This window comes from Thermobia domestica, chromosome 6 (assembly GCF_964235325.1).
Source record: "Thermobia domestica chromosome 6, izTheDome1.hap1.1, whole genome shotgun sequence".
Lineage (NCBI taxonomy): Eukaryota > Metazoa > Arthropoda > Insecta > Zygentoma > Lepismatidae > Thermobia > Thermobia domestica.
The window spans coordinates 32,292,875-32,315,217 of record NC_137459.1 but is presented as its reverse complement, the minus strand read 5'-3'; the positions used below and the strand labels follow the sequence as shown (position 1 = coordinate 32,315,217).

Below are 22,343 nucleotides of genomic sequence, written 5' to 3'. Positions count from 1 at the left end.
AAAGATCTATCAGTAACTTAGAAATAAAAAAAAGTTCGCACACCTCCCAAACATTGCCTATAACAAATACGAATGTACGATTTCATCCGCAAATTTTCAGTTTTTCTTAACAAACAAAAAGAAAGTGTATTTGAGGATTATGCATTTTCGATAAAAGCATTTTGTAATTATTGCGTCTTAAGTATTTAGTTTCAAATTTCAGGCACGAACTACAAACAGATGTTACATGTACGTAGATGAAAAAAAAAAAACTTGCACACAATCCAGTAATTTGCTACTGTATCTTACGTACCCGGAAACAATGTTGCATAATTCACGTTTTTAGTTCTTCTCTATTGCGCTTTGGCAAAGGTTTCATCAGAAAAAAAACACATTATGTTCAGAATAAACTTATTTCAACGTAACCCCAAGGTCTTTTTTTTTTTAATTTCGTCTTTCATTACACTTCAAATCCGTTCAAAGTAATATCTCCCACAGAGAACAATAGAAGGCAAATTACGCGTTTGAATAAGGTATTGTTACAATAAAAGCGCTATGATGTATATAGGCTGATATTAATTAAAACTTGGTTTTGTCTTCTGTATACCATATGTCCAAAAATAGCAGCAACTCTATGCGTATTATGAGCTAATGAAGTCAGATGTAAGTACAATATACTTGCTTCATCATGTCATAGAATTTTAGTTAAGTGGCATAGAATTTAATTGAGTATTCCATTGTGCGAGCATCAAACTAATTGAAGACCATAGGGAATAAAGGTAAAATGTCAACTTTTCTTCATTCTGATAAAAATGAATTTATAATGAAAATGTATGAGCCATAGGTTTAAAAGTCTGAACTCATACGAGGTATATTCAAAAAGAAACCGAAATTTTGAAATTGCGCCCCAACATGCAATTGGTATGGTGCACCATCCAAGTTTGGTTTTCCCACAATTCAAGTTTCTTCCTGCACACAACATCTCTCAACTGTGCTAATATATCCAGGTAAAACTGTTTGTTTACTATCCGACACAAATTCATGATAGACAATGCTTCTGCAATCGAATATATATATATATATAACCTTGGTCTTTGGCCGACTCATGTGTGATGTTTTTGGACGAGAACACCCTGAATGAATTGAAGGGCTTGGTGGAAGAAGGACAAATCCCATTCTTCCATGAAAAAGGAGTATTGAAGCTGAAGTGCAAGCTAGTGTCATATTATTGTTACTCATTGAATTAAATGCATTGTGGGATATGTAATAGTGTTCTGTAGCTACTCCTACAAACGAAAATACTTACGTTACTTAGACTTTTTTCTACATCAAAACTACTTTAACTGCATTCCTCTTTAAATCAGAAACAAATGGGATAGGCCCTTCTTCCACTGACCCATTCAATTGAGAAGCAATTTAAATGTCTCTGTAAAAGTTTTGCCAAGTTTGTTGCAAAATTTCACACACATATATTGTTCTTCAAACTTTTACATTGTCAATGTATCATAATACGACTAACAGTTTATGCAGGTCCTCAATTCAGCAGCTTTAGCTCTGTGACTAACGGCCATAGCGAGACGAGGCAATTAACTGTTTGCTGTCTTAATCTACCACTAGTTGCGCTCAGAAGCTGCAGCACGCTCCTTCTGCCACATGGCATGATATTTCAAAGTTCGTACTATTTTCGAGCACACCTCGTATGTGTAGGAAGACAAACAAATGAAGCATGTCTTACTCCAACATACTTTAGGGCCTACTCCAAGAACCTTTAAATGAATATCTTACTCCAACCAACTATAAAACAACAACAATAACAAACAGCACTGATATCCATAACAAAATTTTGATCAAAAAGTGACATTTCGCCTTTCTTTCCTGCAGTCTTCATTTTATAAAATTTTAGAAATAAGTTAATACGTTGGTTGGTTGAGGTAGAGACAAATGCATTACAACTGTGTGATCCCGGGTTCGTTTCCTCGATAAAAATACAAGTATTAATTTACATCGTACTGTAAGCAGTGTGCGCTGTTTCATGTAACTTCAGTGCTGTAATAGACCTTAGACTTCAATCAAATCTGGATTAACTGTTTTTTTTCCTGGTAACTTTTCTAAATATATTTGTTTGTTTTCTTGCACATACGAGGTGTGCTCAAAAAGAAACCGAGCTTTGAAATATCTCCCCATCTTGCAGAGGGAGCGCGCTGAAGCTACTGAGCGCACCTAGCGGCAGGTTTAGACAACAAATTGTCAGTTGTCTCGTTTCGCTATGACCGTTAGTCGTCGAGCTGCAGTCACTGAAATGAGGACGTGCACAAGCTGTTCGTTGGATCAATGATACAGTGACAAAAGAAAGAAAAAAAAAAACTCGAAGGACTACAAGTTTATGTGAAATTTTGCTACAAACTTGGTAAAACAAAACATTTACAGAGACATTTGAATTGTTTTTTAATTTATTCAGGATCTCTTCAGTCACAAACAGCACGCATGATTCGGCCAAAGAAAAATATGCTGGTTGTGTGTTTTGATTGGAAAGGATGTATCAGATGCTAAACAAACAGTTATACCAGGACATTTTAGCACGGTTGAGAAATGCTGTATGCAGGAAGATGCCTGAGTTGTGAAAAAAAACTTGGATGATGCACCATGCCAATTGCCGATTGGCGCACTATTTCGAAAGTGCGGTTTCTTCCTGAACACACCTCGTATAAGTTTAGATTTTTAAACCTGTGACTCATGTATTTTAAGCGTCTATGTGAGCAAACAAATGTCGTATGTATTAAGCCTAAAACTACAGAGAATTCATACGGAACACCAGAGATCTTAGTCCAAACTATTACCAGCATTCTTTTTTATTTTTATTTATTTATTTATTTATTTATTTATTTATTTATTTATTTATTTTTAGCTTAACGTCCCAATATTATGCCGTTTAGACAAAAAGGGATGGATGATTAATGGAAATGAATGGCTCTGTAATTATGCTGTGCTCTCCGATCGAGAATGGACCTCGAGACCATGTGTAAGAAATTCATCCGTTAGCCACTAGATAAGCGAAGAGGGCTACAATCTAATGTGGACACTGATAGTTTCTAGATTTCAATTTCTATTCTTTGTGCGCTCTGCACGATTTACGAAAAATAAATAAATCTAATCTAAATAAAATAAAGAGTTCCTTTGAGTGTGTGTGCGCGATCTGGAGACCAGACGAGTTACCAAATTTTGGTCACGGGTACCTTGGTCCAGAGCCCAGACCAAGACGAAGCTTTTTCTTTCTTTATTTTTTTTCCAAACTTCGAACCAGGGGTTCCAGGAAGGGCGTTTACCGGGAGGTGTAAAAGTACTGGAAAGTAACTGATATTTGTGTCAAATTCATAGATTTCGCGGTCGCTGAGATCAATGGTGAAACTCTGATCACATTAACTTTCAAATTCACCCCATTCAGCTGCGGGCTGGGGATTACCGGGGATGCCAAGACGTAAAAATAATCCAAAATATCTGGTATTAGTGTCAAATTCATGGCTTTGACGGTCTTTGAAATGAATGGTGATACTCTCAGAGGTTTTGACTTCAAAATACAGCCCCCATCGGCTGGAGGCCAGATATTAAAAAAAAAATCGAATTAGTGGGTGTCAGGGGGCGTTCACCGGAATATGTAAAAGTAGTACAAAATGACCGATATTTTTTTTTCGTTGTTCAGTTTGTTTACATAGATACAGGGTGTCCGTAATGGGACTGACGGTTTGTAAAAGTGTATAGTTTCAATATGGTCAGAGATAAAGAAGTAAAAAAAAAGCATTCATATTGAAGAAAAACTCAAAAAGTTTTGTTCAGCAAATATTCATAATTTAACCTACCGATGACGGCACTAGTATCACCGATAAACAAAAGTGTCGTCGGCAGTCGAAATGGCGTAATGCGTGTTGTGGTTTGCAGGGGCAAAAAGTGTTGTTCAAAATCAACGAAACTTTCGACGTGTTTACCACAAGGATCCTCCATCACGCAACAGTATCCAGGCGTGGAAGGATCATTTTTTATCAACGAGGAGTGTAGTGAAGCAACACAGCTGTGGTAAATCGCGTGTGTCAGAAGAAAATGTGGAAGCAATACGAGTTTGTTTCTCACGTAGCCCGAAGAAGTCATTCTCCTGATGTTACCCGTCTGGACTTTTTCCTCTGGGGACATGTGAAAGACCTTATGTATTCTGGTGAAAAGGTACGTAACCTTGATGAACTGAAGAACCGTGTTAGGAATGCGATTGCTTTGGTAACACCTCCGATGCTATAGAATACGTGGAGAGAGATTGAGTTCAGGTTAGGTATTGTAAGAGTTACACATGGAGCTTACGTGTAGTTACACTGAGTTAAAGTGACTTATGAGTAAGACGAAATAAACTTTTTGAGTTATCCTTTAAAATGCTTGTTTTTTTTTTCTCTATGCCTGATCATATTAGAACTATACACTTTTAAAAACCGTCGGTCCCATTCCGGACACCCTGTATTTTATCTGACCTATGCGAAGAATGAGTATTTCAGCTAGTACAAATTAAAAATAAATTATAAATATGTTTGGTCATTGCTTCTCAATTTTTGTCAGTATACGAAATATATTTCTAACCACCTCAAGTAAGTGGCTGTCTCATTTGATCTAATAGTTAGTGTGTACCACTTCGGTGCACAGACCAATAAAAAAAATATGGTGGTTCGAATTCCACCTTTAACTGCGAGACAATGTTTCATATAGCCACTATGCTGAAAAGGGACGCTACATTTCATCGAACTATCAAATAAACTTTAGTGACTGATAATCGCTTCAGCCAATATTGTTAAACTTAAAAGATCATTGAATTAGCTGTAAATTTAAGAGTATTGAAAATAGACATGTAGGGCGGTATTCAAAGAGAATTGGTTAATCAAATGTTAGTCATTCATTAGTTAGTATCATATTAGTTCTGTACTAAGGAGTGTGTACTTTTTGATATTCACAATCTGCCTGGAGTTTAGCTAATAAGTTGATTTGGGTATGATTAACTCATATAACCTCAATACCTTGGGTGAGAAAAATAAATCTGGCAACTACAGAAATCTGGACGTGCGCATGTGCAGTATGCAAAGTGAAAATAAGTGAAATGCGAAATTTGAAATATTTTCTTTGTGGTTTGACATCACAACAATTTGTAAATAGTTAAGAAATTGGATTATTAAGTTACTGATTTCTAAAGGCCGTATTTATGGCAGGAATAAGTAGAAGTCAATTAATATTTATCGACAATAGACGGATTATGTTGTAATTGTAAAGGAAGAAAATTGATTGATAAATTGTATGTATCCCTCAGAAAACTGAAATTTTCTACTCATCTCTCATTGTTCACTTTATGAAACAGTCCTGCTATTGTATATACAAGACTCGTTGTTTCATAATTAATTAACCAGACGAGGTGACATGAAAGTAAGGAAGATAGGTTATTAATTACCTTGGTTTTCTCATAAGTTTACTGTGACTAAACCAGGGTACTTTCTCCTCTAGAATGAATAAGTCACGTGCCATTAACTTAGTCACCTACTACGTGCTAATCAGAAACTCTGAATATACTTCTGATAACCATGTTTTAGTCAAACCCTCAATTCGACTTTAATCAGATGTCAAAACGACTGTGCATAAGGCCTGCAATATTTAAAATAGTTTCAAATTTTCTCTCTCATAAGTGTGAAACATGGTGTGTTTGATGAAGGCAATGCTATGTTGTCGAAACTAACATATATTGATAATAAGTGTTTACTCAGATTTTATGTTTGTTTAAATTATAGTAGTTCCAAAGCTTGGTAGATTCATAGAGCTTTCTTTACAGTGATTTTTTGAAATTGTTAACTAATACTGTAAAAGTTTAAAAATTACCGACTAATATTTTAACAACATTGTAATGCATATAATAACTTATGTTTATCCTGTTAATGTTAGAAGTACTTATCAAATTTTTGCCTACTTTTCTCCATTTCTGTGAATGATTTTCAATCTCTGTTCTGAAAATGGCACCCCCAGGCAACGCGGCGCCATTCTTCAGGTAAAAATAAACCGAAAATACTATAAAATGGTATACCCTACGGAGCCTCCTTCAGTCACTATGGGGAATCAAAAGTTTCACTATGTGATAACGTCGCAGATAATTTGTAACATTAGCATTTCTCTACGCACCGATCAAGGAATTACGTCGATTGCTAAGCTAACACATTGTGCTTGTGTTAGCCTCTATCCACCTTAACTGCCATCTGGAAATAATCTATGTAACTATTTGACGGATTGGTATATCTTCTCTGTGGTTCTTTATCTGCGACGTTGCCACATATTGTAATTCTCGTCTCCAGACGAGGACCTGAATATATATATATATATATATATATATATATATATATATATATATACAGGGTGTTTCAAAGCAACACTGACAACGCTTGGGAGGTAATTCCAGGCACAAAGATAAGACAAAAAGTACAGAACAACCTGGGTGCAAAAATGCTTCCTTTCGGAGTTATAGGCTGCCGAAAACATGAAAACATAAATTTTATAGGTCCATAGCTCCAACACTATTGGACCTACCATAGTCGGATCAATACTTTACTTAGGAACTAATATGTGCGCTCTCCAAAAATCCAATGTTTCCGAATCCTGCAATACTCAGCAACTATTTTTTATGGAGGGAGTTTGGCTGCGGGCATATAATTTGAAGTACTCAGCAACTATCTCTATAAAAATGGTTGTGGAAGTACCAAAGGATTTTGAAACTTGTATATTTGGATAGGACACATACAAGTTCCTAAGTGAAGTCTTCACCTGACTTCGGTAGGTCCCATAATTTTGGAGCTATGGACCTTTAAAGCTCATTTTTTCATGTTTTCGGCGCCTATAACTCCGAAAGGAAGCACTTGTGCACCCAGGTTGGTCTATAATTTTTGGGCTCATCTTGGTGTCAAGAATCACCTTCCAAATTTTTTGGGTGTTGTTTTGAAACAGCCTGTATATGTTTCTATTTATTTTGACTTATGCATTTTTTTTAAATGAAATATTTCAGATTAACATCCTACGATTATGCTTGTTAGGCTAAGGGAGATGATGATTAAGGTAACTGAATGACGATGGAAGAATTAGAAAGAGGGAAAGAGAAAGTGGGAAAAACTGGAGTATCCAGCTAAAACCCACAGACACGATGTTGTCCACCAGAAACTTACTTGGATGAGGATCGAACCAAGGACCCCATGCACCAGAAGTGAGAGCTCTACCACTGAGCCCAGTTCCCCCATTTTGACTTGTAGAATAGTGTTATATAGTCGATTGGTGCCATTTTTGGAACACCTGATATCGAATTGCTATGCACGCTAACCTAAAACCATTGTTTGTTCTTCTTACAGGACGACACATGCTGCTGGGTCTGTGATGAATGTGAAGACTGGGAGTATGTGCATGATGAATTCACGTGTCGTGATTGTGGTTGGGGACGATGGCCATATGAGGACAAACTTTCTTGTTATGATTTAGATCAGCAGTACATGCGCTGGAACTCTGTACTGGCTATTATTCCTATATGTATATCATGCGTTGGAATTATTCTTACTTTGGTAGTGATAACCCTTTTTGTTAAATACAATGATACGCCGTTAGTGAAAGCATCAGGAAGGGAACTCAGTTATATGCTTCTTGGTGGTATCTTGTTGTGTTACCTCAACACTTTCGCCTTACTGGCTAAACCCACCACTGCTACGTGTATTATTCAACGATTTGGCGTAGGTGTTGGCTTTTCAATTATTTATGGCTCCTTACTGACGAAGACAAACCGAATTTCCCGTATTTTTGACTCTGCATCGAAATCTGCAAGGCGTCCTGGTTTTATCAGCCCCAAGTCTCAGGTTATCATTACGTGTTTTCTGATTTCAGTGCAAGTGTTAGCTACAGTAGTATGGTTAGTAATGGAGCCTCCTGGAACACGTTTCCAATATCCCGACAGAACACAAGTTATACTCAAATGTAAAATGAAAGACTCTTCGTTTTTAATCTCACAAATCTACAATATGCTACTCATAACTACATGTACTGTTTATGCTGTGAAAACCAGGAAAATTCCGGAAAACTTCAATGAATCCAAGTTTATTGGGTTTACTATGTACACAACATGTATAATCTGGTTGGCGTTTGTACCTATTTATTTTGGAACAGGGAATTCTTATGAGGTAAGTAGACATATATATTTGTATTTTAATTTAAATAATCTATTTTTATTATTTATAATATATTTCCGTTACTCCACGCTTCCTTCTGATATTTCCAGTTCTATTATATGAATAGTAATGCACAATATATCACAATGACCAATCTTGGATAAGATACTTGTAAAAATGTAACGCATTACAATTGTACTTTCTCGTTAGATGTAACGTATAACTTGTCCCAGGAAAGTAACTGTTACTCCAAAAGTAACGCGTTACTTTTAGGTCCGAAACTTTGACTATGTAAATTATTATTATTATTACTATTGATAAATATTTCCCGCCGGTAGGGATGTGCACGAGACGAGTCGAGACATAATTTTCCTGACAAAATTCGAGTCGAGACACAGCTCTTCCACTAGAAATATATATATTTTCCGAATCAAGACATCACTTTTACAGCACATTTTCGAGATGAGACAGTCTCAAATCTTGTCTTGTACACATCCCTACCCACCGGAGTACTTCAGACACTTTACTTTTAAACTATGTATATACATAATCAACCAAAGTACACTAGAGTACCATTGCACTCGCAGTTCCCTCACTGAATATATTTGTTTGGAGCTGTCAAAATGAAATGAAATGAATATTTTGAGTTTTACGTCCCATAGTTATGTCGACCAGGATAAAGGAGACGGTTTGGAGCTGTCAAAATATATGACAAAATCTTCTAGGTGCTTTCAATTTTTACACATGATTTCCCTGAGGCTATGCTCATCTTACAAAAACAGCAAGTGGCATTAAGGTCTTATCTGTTCCTCTGTGTGCCGGTGACTGACGGTCTCTGACATACTTTGTGCTCCATTGCTCCATTCTGAGAAATTCATATACAGGAAAGAAACATTTGTTTCCGAGAAAAATATATACATATATTGTAATTACTCATCCGAAATGTAACGCAAGAAAAAATAAACGCAAACTAGGTACTTCAGTTAAAAAATTGTAACGCGTCACCCAGTGGTGCCCCCCCCCTCATGTACACTCATGTCCAAAATTATTGTCGCATGTCTATAAATATGTTGTTGTAGGAATATAATTTGATAACGAATTCGCTCGGTATTTCTTATAATGTTAGTATGTGTATAATCGGCAAAGACATGTATGTTGCAAATTTCATGACAAAAGAGCCTTAAATAAGAACAATAAAACGAAAATAAAACTTTCTTCTCCATTTAGCAAAATTTTGTTTTACTCATTCTAATTTTCTTAATTATAATTCTTTTCCTATGAAATTTACCCCAAATATACATTTCCCGATTATACACATAGTATCAGTATTAGAAGTGCCCTTGCAACATCATTATCAAATTATATTCTTGCAAAAAGACAGTTATAGATATGCGACAATCATTTTGGACATGAGTGTACATGACGCACCCCCCTCAATTGTCTATCCGTAGGTGTTCTTCCATGAAAAAAAATCTTTTTGATTAATTTTTACACCCCCTCAAACATATTTATATAGATTTTAACCAACAAATATTTCAATGACGCAGTTTGCGTCATAGCCCCCCTTTGTGGGCACCCCTGCGTTACCGATGCAGTCACTTTGGAAAATTGTAAAGCGTTGCTAGGAAATGTTACTTAGAAAGCAACGCGTTACTTCCGTTACGTTATTTCCCAAGGCTGGTATTGACAACATTTATGCTAATAATAGACTATGAAATTTAATTATTGCGTTTTTTTTTTTTTTTTTTTGGTAGAATCCTGAAAATATTATCTGGCATGTTGAACTTTCACATTGAAAGCATGAATATATTCCTTTCTGATATCACAAAAGAGGTTTTTTTTTTTTTTTACATTTATTTAAATATTTTTATTTTAACATCTGAAGATCTAATGGAGATACGTGTACCTAGCGTCATTTAAAGGTTTTTATATGAAGTAGTGCAAAGTTGTTGGTATATATCAAAGGAACAAGTGTAAACAAAACATGATCGAACATGCCTTTTTTTTACTTAAGAAGTCACGTTATATTGTAGTTAAGAAAATTAGGCAATAAATCAATTTCACACAACTGTACTACTCTTGAAATCCACACGTTAATTACCTATTCGTAATACATACGTCACTCCAGGTAAACTGTCAAACCATTTGACATGTCATTCTGAAACTTTAAAAGTTGCGTTTATCAGGTGATGTTATCGTATGGCGAAAGCCCTGTTCTTGTCATGGTAAACTCACCCTGCAGTACTTAATAATACGAAAATGATTAATGTAGTGGCATGAAAGTATGCTTTGTAATTGTGCATGTTTATGCCTATTTCGAGTTACAACAGTACATTGTTACTTAATATCAAGAAGATGAATTTTCGAAAATGAAAAGTATCGCGAAAACACGAGACATTTTTGAAACGAAGATGTAGAGAAGAGATTAAATAGGTGAAAGAAAGAAATTTTATTATGACAAGGAATAGTACACAGAATTATACACGCCAACACGGAGAAAACATTGGAGGAGTGATAAGAATTGCCGGCGGGACGAAATGTTAAAAAAAAAAAAAAAAAAACTTCCCGAGACGTTACTTGCAGATTTCTTCGAAACGAAATAACTTCTAATTTCGTTTTTATGTTAGGCAACCATGGAATGCACAATTACTATAAATCGAAACAAGGGAATTGGTAGGTGTAAGATTCATTCGTTGGAAACCCACTGATCTTAATCAGCGAATGTTTGAACCATAGGCAATTCTTAGGCTAAGTCCCCTCTTTCTTTTCGGGTAGAATAATAGTTATTCCTTGAGTCTGTTTGACTAGTCTTTCAATCATTTATATTTCTATTTCCCGTTCTTGAGCGCTACAAATAAAATAATTAACAGCTGCAGTTGCATTTACGAAGAACCTTCAGTGAACACTTTATATATATGACTCAAGGTTCTTCGTAAATGCATCTGCAATTGTTAATTTTTTTACTATATTAACTGATTATATTATATTATATTATATTATATTATATTATATTATACTATATTATATTAACTTAATAATATATATCGCCGCGGATCCAGGATTTGATCAAGGGAGGGGTGAAACCATAGTTTGCCGCTTTATCCAGTGTAAAGGAAGAAGGATTGAAGCCCATTTCATCCAGTGTATACTTGAGCGTCAAAGGGGGCGGGGAATAGCCCCTATAGTCTCCCCTTGGATGCGCTCCTGGATATATATATATATATATATATATATATATATATATATATATATATATATATATATATATATATATATATATATATATATATATATATAAGGCGTAGAGAAATATATACAAATAACACCCATCTCAGAGTTTGGAGCTCTTAAAAGTAGCTCTAAGGAGCAGTATTAAACCCACAGCCCCCAGAAGTCCGTCCTGTATCCGCCCATAATATATATATATATATATATATATCATCATCATAGGTATTCTGCCTTTATTGGCAGGTCACTTGCCGCAGCTGAGAAGCTTCCATGCTCCACGGTCCTCCGCTAACCTTTTCGTCTTCGCGTATGATGTTTCTGTTTTAATATCATCCATTAATTGTAGTCTCTTTCGCCCCCTCCCTCTCTTTCCCGCCACCATACCCTCTAGGACATCCCTCATGATACAATATCTTCTTAGGCAATGTCCCAACCAGTTTCTCTTCCTCTTCCTAATAATATCTAAAAGTGTTCTTTTCTCACCCACCATTTCTAACACTCTCTCATTCGTTTTCCGCTCGACCCAACTAATTCTTTCCATTCTTCTCCACGCCCACATATATATACAGGGTGTTTCAAAACAACACCGACAACGTTTGGGAGGTGATTCCTAACACCAAAATAATACGAAAAGTATAGACTAACTTGGGTGCACAAATGATTCTTTTTGGAGTTATAGGCTGTTAGAAAACATGAAAAAAATGAACTTTAAAGGTCCATATCTTCAAAACTAATGTCAGTGGGTATTCACGCAACAATTTTTGTACAGGTAGTTTGGTTAAGGGCATATAACCTGAAGTACTCACTAACTATCTCTATACAAATTGTTGCGGAAGTACTGTGGGATTCTGAAGCACGTATTTTTGGATAGAGCACATCTTAATTCCTTAATAAAGTCTGGATCCGACTACGGTAGGCCTCATAGTTTTGGAGCTATGGACCCTTAAAGTTCATTTTTCAAGTTTTCGGCAGCCTATAACTCCGAAAGGAAGCATTTGTGCACCCAGGTTAGTCTATACTTTTTGTCTTATCTTGGTGTCAGGAATCACCTCCCAAACGTTGTCGGTGTTGTTTTGGAACACAATGTATATCTATTCTTAGAATGTCACTGTATTATCTGAAGTTATGGAACCAGTCAATCGTTCTTTCCATTTTCATCTGTAGTTTGTTGCTCGCAATTAGGTATTAGTGGTTATCAAAATAATGAAATCATCTGACGAAAATACAACATTCCTGATTAATATAGCGTAGGACCACTGTTTGTCTGCAGAACAGTTGTGTTTCGTCGTGGAGTGGCAGAATATAAATTGTCTATGTTATGTTTCTGGATTAATATTCTACCATTATCCATGCAGTGCAGCATTCAGTTTCATCAGTGAGGATGGAGAAGGATATCCGTTCTAGATTCTGAGCCCTGGAACTGGTTTGATGTGTTCAATAATGTTGCAGTCTGGGGATTGAACAAACCACGAAACCACTGCTTAACAATCCCAGCATTGTAATTTGGCGTAGTATCGTCTTCGAAAATCCGTCGTTTGCTAGAAACATCATCTGAATCATACGATACACATTATTATTATTATTATTATTATTATTATTATTATTATTATTATTATTATTATTATTATTATTATTATTATTATTATTAAGTATTCTGCCTTTCGGCAGATCCTGCACTAGTGAGGATTTTTTTTTTTAATTTTAGATTTGGGCCTGGAAATGTTTCTTCCACTTTTCCCGATCTTCAGCTTCCTCTTTTAACTCCCAATATTTTCTCCTATCTTTCAAATCATCGATCAGCTGTGTCCTTCTTCTTCCTATTCCTCGCTTCCTTTCAATCTTTCCTTCTATGGCGGTGTGAAAAAGACAATTTCTTCGCAAGATATGTCCAATCCAATCGTCCTTTCTACGAAGAATGGTGGCTAGAAGTGTCCTCTTCTCTCCTATTCGTTTATAAACATCTTCGTTTGTTATTCTTTCTGTCCATTTTGTCTTCTCCATTTTCCTCGAACACCACATTTCGAAGCTTTCTAAGTATTTCTTCTCTAACTTCCGTAATGTCCAAGTCTCTGAACCATACAGTTCAATGCTCCTTATATAGCACCTGACCAACTCCTTTTTTTAAGTCGGAGGGCGAGGTGGCTCAGTGGTAGAGCGCTCACCTCTAGTGCTTGGGGTCCCTGGTTCGATCCCAGCTCGCGCCGTGTGGATTTTTTGGTGGAAAATCACCGTGCTCGTGGGTTTCCTCTTGGTTCTACCGTTTCCTCCCACTTTCTTCATTCCACCATTTCACTCATCTATCATCATCACCCTCTCCTTTAGCCTAACCGGCATATCCGAGGGACTTAAAACTTAAATATTTCATTTCATTTTTTTAAGTCCAATATTGAGCCTGCTAGTTAAGAGTGATCATTTCTTGTTGAATGCTTCTTTAGCTATGACAATTCTTGACCTGATCTCTTTGGTGCAGTAAGCTTCTTTCGTCAAAATACCTCCCAGATAATTGAAATTATCCACCTTATCAAGTTCTTGTTCTACTCTCGTCCGTAAGGGCGTGTTTCCACGGGATATTCTCATGACTTTCGACTTTTCGATATTAATTTCCATTCCATACAGTTTTTCAGTGTCAACTACTTTGTCAATCATCTCCTGTAGTCCTTTGGTTTTAGCTATTACAACCGTATCATCTGCATGCCTGATCTAGTTAATGATCTACCCTCCAATCTTGAAATCTCCAATTCCCATTAATGTTTCCTTCATTAAACATTCATTGTAAATGTTGAATAATTGGGGCGACACACTACATCCTTGTCTGACTCCTCCTCCAATTTCCACACTATCGGTATTTCCTTCAGTCAAGCGTAACTTCACTCGTTGTCCTATGTACAGGTTTTGAATGAGTCATCGATCTCTCCTGTTGTCTCCGATTTCCCTAAGTATTTTCAAAATTTCGTCCAATTGCCTCGGTCGAAAGCTTTTCCCCAGTCAATGAAACACAAACACAACTCTTCCTTTAGATCAAGAATTATTTCTGATATAATTCTCGTCAATCCAGTAGCATCTCTGGTGCCTTTTCCTTTCCGGAATCCAAATTGATCTTCTTCTAACCTCTCATCTATCTTACTTTCCAGCCACCTGTTTAGTATGCATGCAATGACCTTTCCAGTGAGAAATAAAGCTAATGTTTGCGATCGCTGCACTTCTTTGCTTGATTTTTCTTGGGCAATGCAATCATTGTAACATCAAGAAAATCTCTTGGCCTTTCCCCACTCAGGTAGATCTTGTTAATAAGTGAAGTCAGTTCTCTCATTGCGTCGTCTACTAATCTCTTGAGCAAATCTACTGGTATGTCGTCGTCTCCAGTGGCATTTCTCCTTCTCATGTCTTTGATTTGTTGTACTACTTCACTTTTCAATATACTGGGCCCTTTTTCATTATTATCCACCTCTTTCTCTGCTTCGATCGCAATATATTTAGGGCGATTCTTCTGATCATACAGATCTTTCATATATTTCTCCCAAATTCTAAGGACTCTTTGATGGTCAGTGACTACATGATCTTGTTGATATTCGATTCAAAACGTTTGTATACTTTTTGTTAACTTTTTTTCCTAATTCTTGTGCTTTCTGGTACACCAGATCATATCTGCCGCGCCGTTGAAGTTCCATTATTTCTTCACATACTTGCTCCATGTATTTTGCTTTGGCTTTGTCCATTTCTCTTCACAATTCGTTATTCAGCTTTCTGTATTCATTGCTGTCCGTGTTGTTTGCCCTTCTACGTTCCTCCATATTCTTAAGCATCTGTTTAGTTACCCATGATTTTCTCGATGCTCTTTCCATCTTGCTAATGTTATTGTGGAGTGTGTCATGTAGAATCTGTTTAATTTTCCCCAACTATTTTCTATATTGTCAACCATATCGCCCTTTGCACAGAAGTTATCTTCAATCTCTTCTTTCGCATTGTCGTCGATATTTCTTAGTCGTTTCAAGCTCCATTTTCGATTTCTCTTTCCATTTTTCTTGATCGACTTTAACCAAGTTTGCGCTTCCGCCACCAGGAGATTGTGATCCGAATCAATGTCCGCTCCTAGCAGTATCTTTACGTCTCATACACTATTCCTGAAACGTTGATTCACAAAAAATGTAATCGATTTGGAAGCGTTTCTTATTTCCTGGACATTTCCACGTCTACAGCTTGAATTTTATTTTCTTAAACCACGTGTTCATCACCACCAGGTCATGTTGCCTACAGAAATCGATAAACATTTGATCTCGTTCGTTTCTTCTATTTAGTCCGAATGGTCCCACTACCTTATTCGCAGTTCTTTCTCCTACTACGCTGTTGAAGTCTCCCATTCCTATGGCGTTGACCTTACCTCTTCATTCCTGGTGCAATATGTCACTAATCTGATCATACATTACTTTTACTTCATTATCCTCATGGTCGGTTGTTGGCATATAACTTGTATTATCACAATATCCACCGGTTTTGCATATAGTTTTACAAACATCAATCGGTCACTGCAGCATACCACTTTGATTATAGTTCTGACTACTTCGCTTTTCATTGCTATCGCGACACCATTCTCGTCCTTATCGCCACCCGAATAATATATCGTGTAATTTCCCGATACTATTACACCCTTCCTTGGCCATCTCACTTCACTCAAGCCCACTATGTCCACTTTACATTTGTCTATTTCCACTTAAAATTTTCAAGTTTTCCCTCACATCGTAGAGTTCGTACGTTCCAGGTTCCCATGCTGAAATGAATGTTATTATTTTCTCCTCTGACAATTCTTCCCGGAGTTGTCCCCATCAGAAGATCCGAACGGGGAACTATTTTACCTCCGGCTTTTTTTATACCTCAGGAAGAACCATCACATTTATTTATTCCCCTCCTTCGTCCCTTCTTCGAAAAATATAATATGGTAGTATTCCCATTTTCTTTCCACATCTCCATGCTGTTGACCATCTAGTGGTTCATCCGCCTTTTAGGACAGTTTCCCCTCCTAGGGGCAAGAAGGTGCCATGGGCTTCACCCGCTCATCTGCCCTCCGAGAAGACCGTTGGCACTTGGTAAAAGCTGACTCCTTATCCAGGGAGTCGGTCGGTCTCCACCTACATTAGCCGCCAAAGACGTTGCTTGCTTTCTCCTGCGAGGAGGTGTAGATTGGGATTTTCCCTTCTTTCAGCACGAGACCCGAAGGCTTTTCTCAAAGCTTTCCAGTACTTTTAGAAAGCACGAAACACATGTTTACCTAAAATGTCTGCATGTCTGCATGCTTACCTAAAATGTCTGCATAATCTGTGGCAGTAATTCATCCTGTAAGCGTGATTGCATAAGTTAAACTTCAACAGGTCTCCGTAGACTGTCTCTTTTTTTTAATTCTGAAAAAAAGTAGTTTTCAGTTTCACCACTGTAAATATCTAAAGCGTTTAGGAATTTTATTTTAGAAAATATCTTTGAAATACGATATTTCACATATTAATTGATTGATTGGCACCCCTCCTCAGTACGGTTTAAATTGCGATCCAAATTACTACTAATGGCAGTATTTGCAACAATACTACTGCGAACCAAACATTTACCATTTATACCGGAAACAAGCACGTTAGCCACTTGGCCATGAATGGAACAGGACATATGTTATTTTTGCATATAGGTCTACGCACAGTGATATCTTGGAATACAAACTTAATTCATTCCAGAACCTTGTTCAAGTTCTAAATCATTCGTATTCTAAAGCATGTTTATTTTTCTCTTCTTTTAAACCCTGGATTAATCCTTTATTGCATCTCACAAATTTTCAAATTATTTTAACGGCAAATACACTGGTTCTTAAGGTAAAATGCAAAGAAATACTAATAACACTTGCCAATAAAAGGAAAGTTTATCTCTTTCTCAAGAACTCCAATAGATGAATCTAATAGTATTGACAGCAGTGATTTCAGATTTTTGTGTGTGTGTGTGTCGCACAGTTTTGATGATACAGGGGAAATAAATGTGTACTACGGTTCATGTAACTTTTGCATGCATGAAGCTGCTTCTGCAATGAAAACATGTTGAAAACTTACATCTAATATATTTGGATGTATGATTTTTTTTACCTGTATTTGGCGTCAGAAATATCCTCCTGCTAAATCCAGGTATAATCAGCTAACATGGAAGTGGTCAATTTTCCCTGGTAACGTTTCACCATTTCCGTAATAACCTTATAAAACTTCTCACCATACTCGTCTCTCACAGCTCCAGAAGTTTGAGGGAAGGAAGTCTAAGTGGGATTTCAAAAAGTGAATTTTAAGGTTCATATTTCACCCCAATGCCCGATAGGCAGTTACGAGGTCGAACACAACGGCGCGGAAATGATTCAACAAAAATCTCTGCATATTGTTCTAAATGCCAGCTATGCGTTTTTTTCTCTCGAGTCCATTATATTTGTCAATGAACGGTACATCACGGAACAGTTCCCTGATCTGAGGTCCTACAAAAATACCCTCTTTGATTTGATCATCATTTATTCTGGGAAACTTAGTTCTCAGATATTGAAAACCCTTGCCAGTTCTGTCCATGCTGTTGACGAAGTTCTTAATCAGACTGAGTTTTATGTATAGAGGAGGTAGATATTTTTGTGGGTCTACTAAAGCAAGATGCGTGACTTCTTTCCCCTGGAGTCAGTGAAGTTCGGCCATACTTCCCAAACGGGACTTTTCGTCGGAAAATTTAGCGCGTTATCACCAAGTTCCCTGTGCACGTGCATCATGCAACATGCGCTATGCGCATGGTTCCAGTTCAAAGTGTGTTTCATTTTGCAGAGAATAAAGTACGAACCATGATTTGAGGAATGTATTTCCAAAACATGCTAAATCCGTTTGGTAGAATTCTTCATAAGAGCAATTTTGACACATTAGCAGCTCCTCTACTAATTCTTCACGTAGTTACATCAATCATCGCTAGATGGAGTTATAGCTGAAAAGCGCAGAGTAAATGAAAATTGTATAATAGGCCTACATTTCGTAACAGTCATGTTGAATGTATCTGGGAATTATATCGAATATGCTGATTGGCTGATCGTTCTTCATTGGCTAGTACTTTCTTGATTGCAGAATAGGTTGTCATTGCTTGTACTTTTCTTTAGTCTGATAGACGTTGATACTAACGGCATCTCTTAGCATCGGTAGCGTTAGAGTAATAAATATGTCTGTATGTGTGTGTTACAGATCTTACGCAGCGGATTGATATAAAATCAAGTCTCGTGTTACTAACTTGTATAACATCACAACAATGAAATGCATTTGCACATATTTGCAGCAGTGAAATAATTATGTGAAATATAAATATAGACATTGAAAAAAATGTGCAACTGAACAAAACTTTTTATTTATCATTTCTACATTAGTATTACGAGGATAGTACTTTCTGTGAAACATGACCCCCCCCCCAAAAAAAATGCAAATCCTCGGGAATATTTCGAAGCAGAAGTGCAGGATTTGTAAATCAGTAGGGGGTCCTTTAATTAATTGTTCAAAATCGGGAATCCCGAGTTACGCATACTACGTAGTCTTATAAAAGGGCCCTTCCACGGATAATTCTGGAAGTTAGCTCTCCTAAAAGCGCAATTGTAGGTATTTTTGAATTAAAAGATTTTTTCGTGTTTTTCTTCTTTTCTTTTATAGTGGGCAATATGTATTCTAGAATTAGAGTATGACGGTGAAACGAGGGATATTCTAAGATTTTAATCCCCGATCTTAGTTTTCCCCACACCATTCTCAACGCCTTCCGTTTGCGATATAAGAAGTGTGAAACATTAAAGTTCAATTTGTCATTTAAAGAAATCACCAGTTCATCGAGAAAAAAAAATACAGTGAAAATTAATTTTGCTCTTTTTTCATCATCAAAATCACAATTCCAGGTTTCTCCATCCCTACTTAAATCTCAGCAAAAATTTCTCTCTAAATTCTTCTTTTATTTTTTTTCTACGTTTGTCTGTTTTCGTGGGGTTCTGAGAACCCCCACAAAAATTCTTATGGGTGCTCGAGCACCGAAAGACTTCCTAAGTCGACACTCCTGTTTCGTTCACTAATATAATTTTTCATTCATTGCTTCTCTCACTACACACGAGCGACCGCAAAACTGATTTCAAAATTATATTTTCTTATACAACATTTAGGTTCTTTTCCATCTGTGATAAACCGTTAGCATGAGATTGATTGTTGTCTGTCCTACATACACAAGAATAAAAGATTATATATTTGCGCATATTTTTTTTTTTCAGTTTAGTATTCCACGATTATGCCCTAACGTTAACAGAGGAGGTGCCGATGATGATAGTGAAAAAAATGGAAGGAAACCAGAGAATCCATGTATAGGGTGTTTGTTCAATACAGAATTCACTCAGCGCGAGCTGCGATTGAACCAAGAGATCTCGCTCACAAATATATGAAAATTGAAAGTAGGAGTAGTATGATAAAACGAGAATTAAAATAAATGTAGTCTCTATAAAAAGAATTGAATGATCATAGCTTCAATAAGCATTCATTTGCACACGTCAGTTAATAAGGTATTAATTATGTAAAGGAAACATATACTATATATAGTAAGAGGTGATATTATAATAACAAGCATTAATGAAAGACGTAAATTTCCTTTCTCAGGAAGGTCGTGCATAGAAAATAAAAGCCCGCAGACTGTATCTATAAAATATAAATTATAACAAATATCACTGTTCAACAAATTTTGATCGAAAGTATGAAAATTCTTTGAAATTGCGATTTTTACATTCATTTAAGCATAATATGAAATGAAATGATAATAGAAGTATTTTCTTAGCTCAGGTTGTGAATAAAAAAAACGCCCTTGTACAACAGTAGCTGTATATATACAAATGTATTAATATTTATAGAACATTTAAGCAAAATCCTTGTAAAAACCTACATTTCACTTTTTTATCTATTTCACTGTGATGTGATAAGCTGGGGAGTTAAGAAGTACCCTAACCTATAGCTTTCTATACCCTTGTACTTCCTTTTTCAAAATTGCGCAAATACCAGTTTCACAGCGATACAGAAAATAAAGTAACCGTGGTCAAGTTAAACAGTAACAATTCCGTAATAAAAATCAGTATTAACATCAAAACATGAAAAATATGTACAAATACCTTTTTGTGCAAGAACTAAACTGCAATGTAGACAAAAGTTTCAAATGATCCCTTGTACAGGATTATGTTTATTTTAGTTTGAGCGTCTCCGCTTGGCTTGCTTTTTGTAGGTTACATCTGGAGCATCCCTTGCAATAGTCCAACAGTAGTCGGCCAATATGTTAGAACTCCACTTTCCCTCATATCTCTTCTCCATGGCTGCAATATCTTGATGGAAACGCTCACCATGTTCGTCACTTACTGCTCCACAATCTTCGGGAAAGAAGTCTAGATGTGAATGAAAAAAGTGGAGTTTCAGAGACATATTGCAGCCAAGATTTTCGTAGCACAATAACAACTTTGTTACCAGCTGTTTGTAATTTGTTGCTCGGTGTCTTCCCAAGAACTGTGAACAAACACTCTTCAAGCTTTCCCACGCAGCTTTCTCCTCACCTTGGAGAATTTCGTCGAACTTGTGATCTTTGAATAGTTGCCTAATCTGTGGCCCTATGAAAACACCCTCTTTAACTTTGGCATCACTTAATCGAGGGAATTGTCCTCTTAGGTACTTATAGGCCTCATCCTCTTGGGTCATGCTCTTAACAAAACTTTTCATAAGACCTAATTTAGTATGTAGAGGGGGAAGCAAAATTCGGTTACGATCTACCAGTGGTTCATGCTGCACATTTTTCACTCCCGGCTGAAGAGTTTCTCTGGTACTCCAATCACTTTTACGGTAATGAGATCCACGATCTCTACTGTCCCATTCACATATAAAGCAACAATACTTTGTATACCCTAACTGCATAGCTAGCAACAGTGCTATTACTTTAAGGTCACCACAAATGAGCCACTGAAAATCGTAATATTTAATGGCTTGAAGTAAACGTTTCAAGTTTTCATAAGATTCCTTCATATGACCTGCGTAACCTACAGGAATTGAAGGAAGTTCATTTCCAATATGTAAAATCACTGCCTTTAAAGTCACCTTGGACGAATCTATAAAGAGCCTCCATTCCGTAGGTTCGTAATTAATTTTAAGTGCCCTCATGAGACAATTTACATCTGTACATGCCACAAGTGTGTCTTCCATAGTAAAAAATGAAGTGAACATCTCCCTATTCCGATACACTGAAATATTTACTTTTTCCTGCAATAAATTCCATTGTTTAAGCGTGACGATAAAATTTCGGCTTTGCTTTTCGAGAGGTCCAAGTCTCTGCTTAGATCACTTAGTTCCTCTTGAGTAAGTCTATGTGGTTCACATGGAAGTTCTTCTACAACAAACGTAGGGTCCTTCGAAGTACTTGATTCAGGAGCTTCAACTTCTTGATCATCATCAGAAAAAAGATCGTATTCTTTAGGTGGGTCAGGAACAGGTAGTCCTTCTCCATGTGGAACAGAGCGCATTGCAGAAGGAATGTTAGGATAGATCAAGGCCCGCTTCTTCTTCGTGGAAATTCCCTTCTTGACGGAAGGAACCATACAAAAATAACAGTCTCTGATGTGGTCGCTTGGCTCCCTCCAAATCATGGGCACTGCAAAAGGCATTGAGCGCCCCTTCCCCTTAATCCAATTTCTTAGATTGCTGGCACAAGTGTTACACACAACGTGGGGTGCCCAAGATTTATTTTGGTCTCCAATTTTACAACCAAAGTAATATTGATAGGCTTTTCTTATTAGTCTGCTTTTGTGAGGAAAATGTCACTTCCCCACACACGTAGCAGAAGCTATCCGCACTGTTTACAAAATTTCGCGGCATTTTTGTTTATTGAAATCCTCAAAATGTCACT

The 22,343-nt window shown here is 36.7% G+C and overlaps 1 protein-coding gene across 1 annotated transcript in view; it reads left to right on the top strand.

Moving 5' to 3' along the window:
* mGluR (metabotropic Glutamate Receptor) overlaps positions 1-22,343 on the top strand; it is a 1,220,665-nt gene that overhangs the window by 1,049,013 nt on the left and 149,309 nt on the right. The window contains exon 9 of the mRNA XM_081761481.1: positions 7,380-8,195. Coding sequence (XP_081617607.1) covers positions 7,380-8,195 — 816 coding nt within the window. The remainder of the gene's footprint in view (positions 1-7,379; positions 8,196-22,343) is intronic.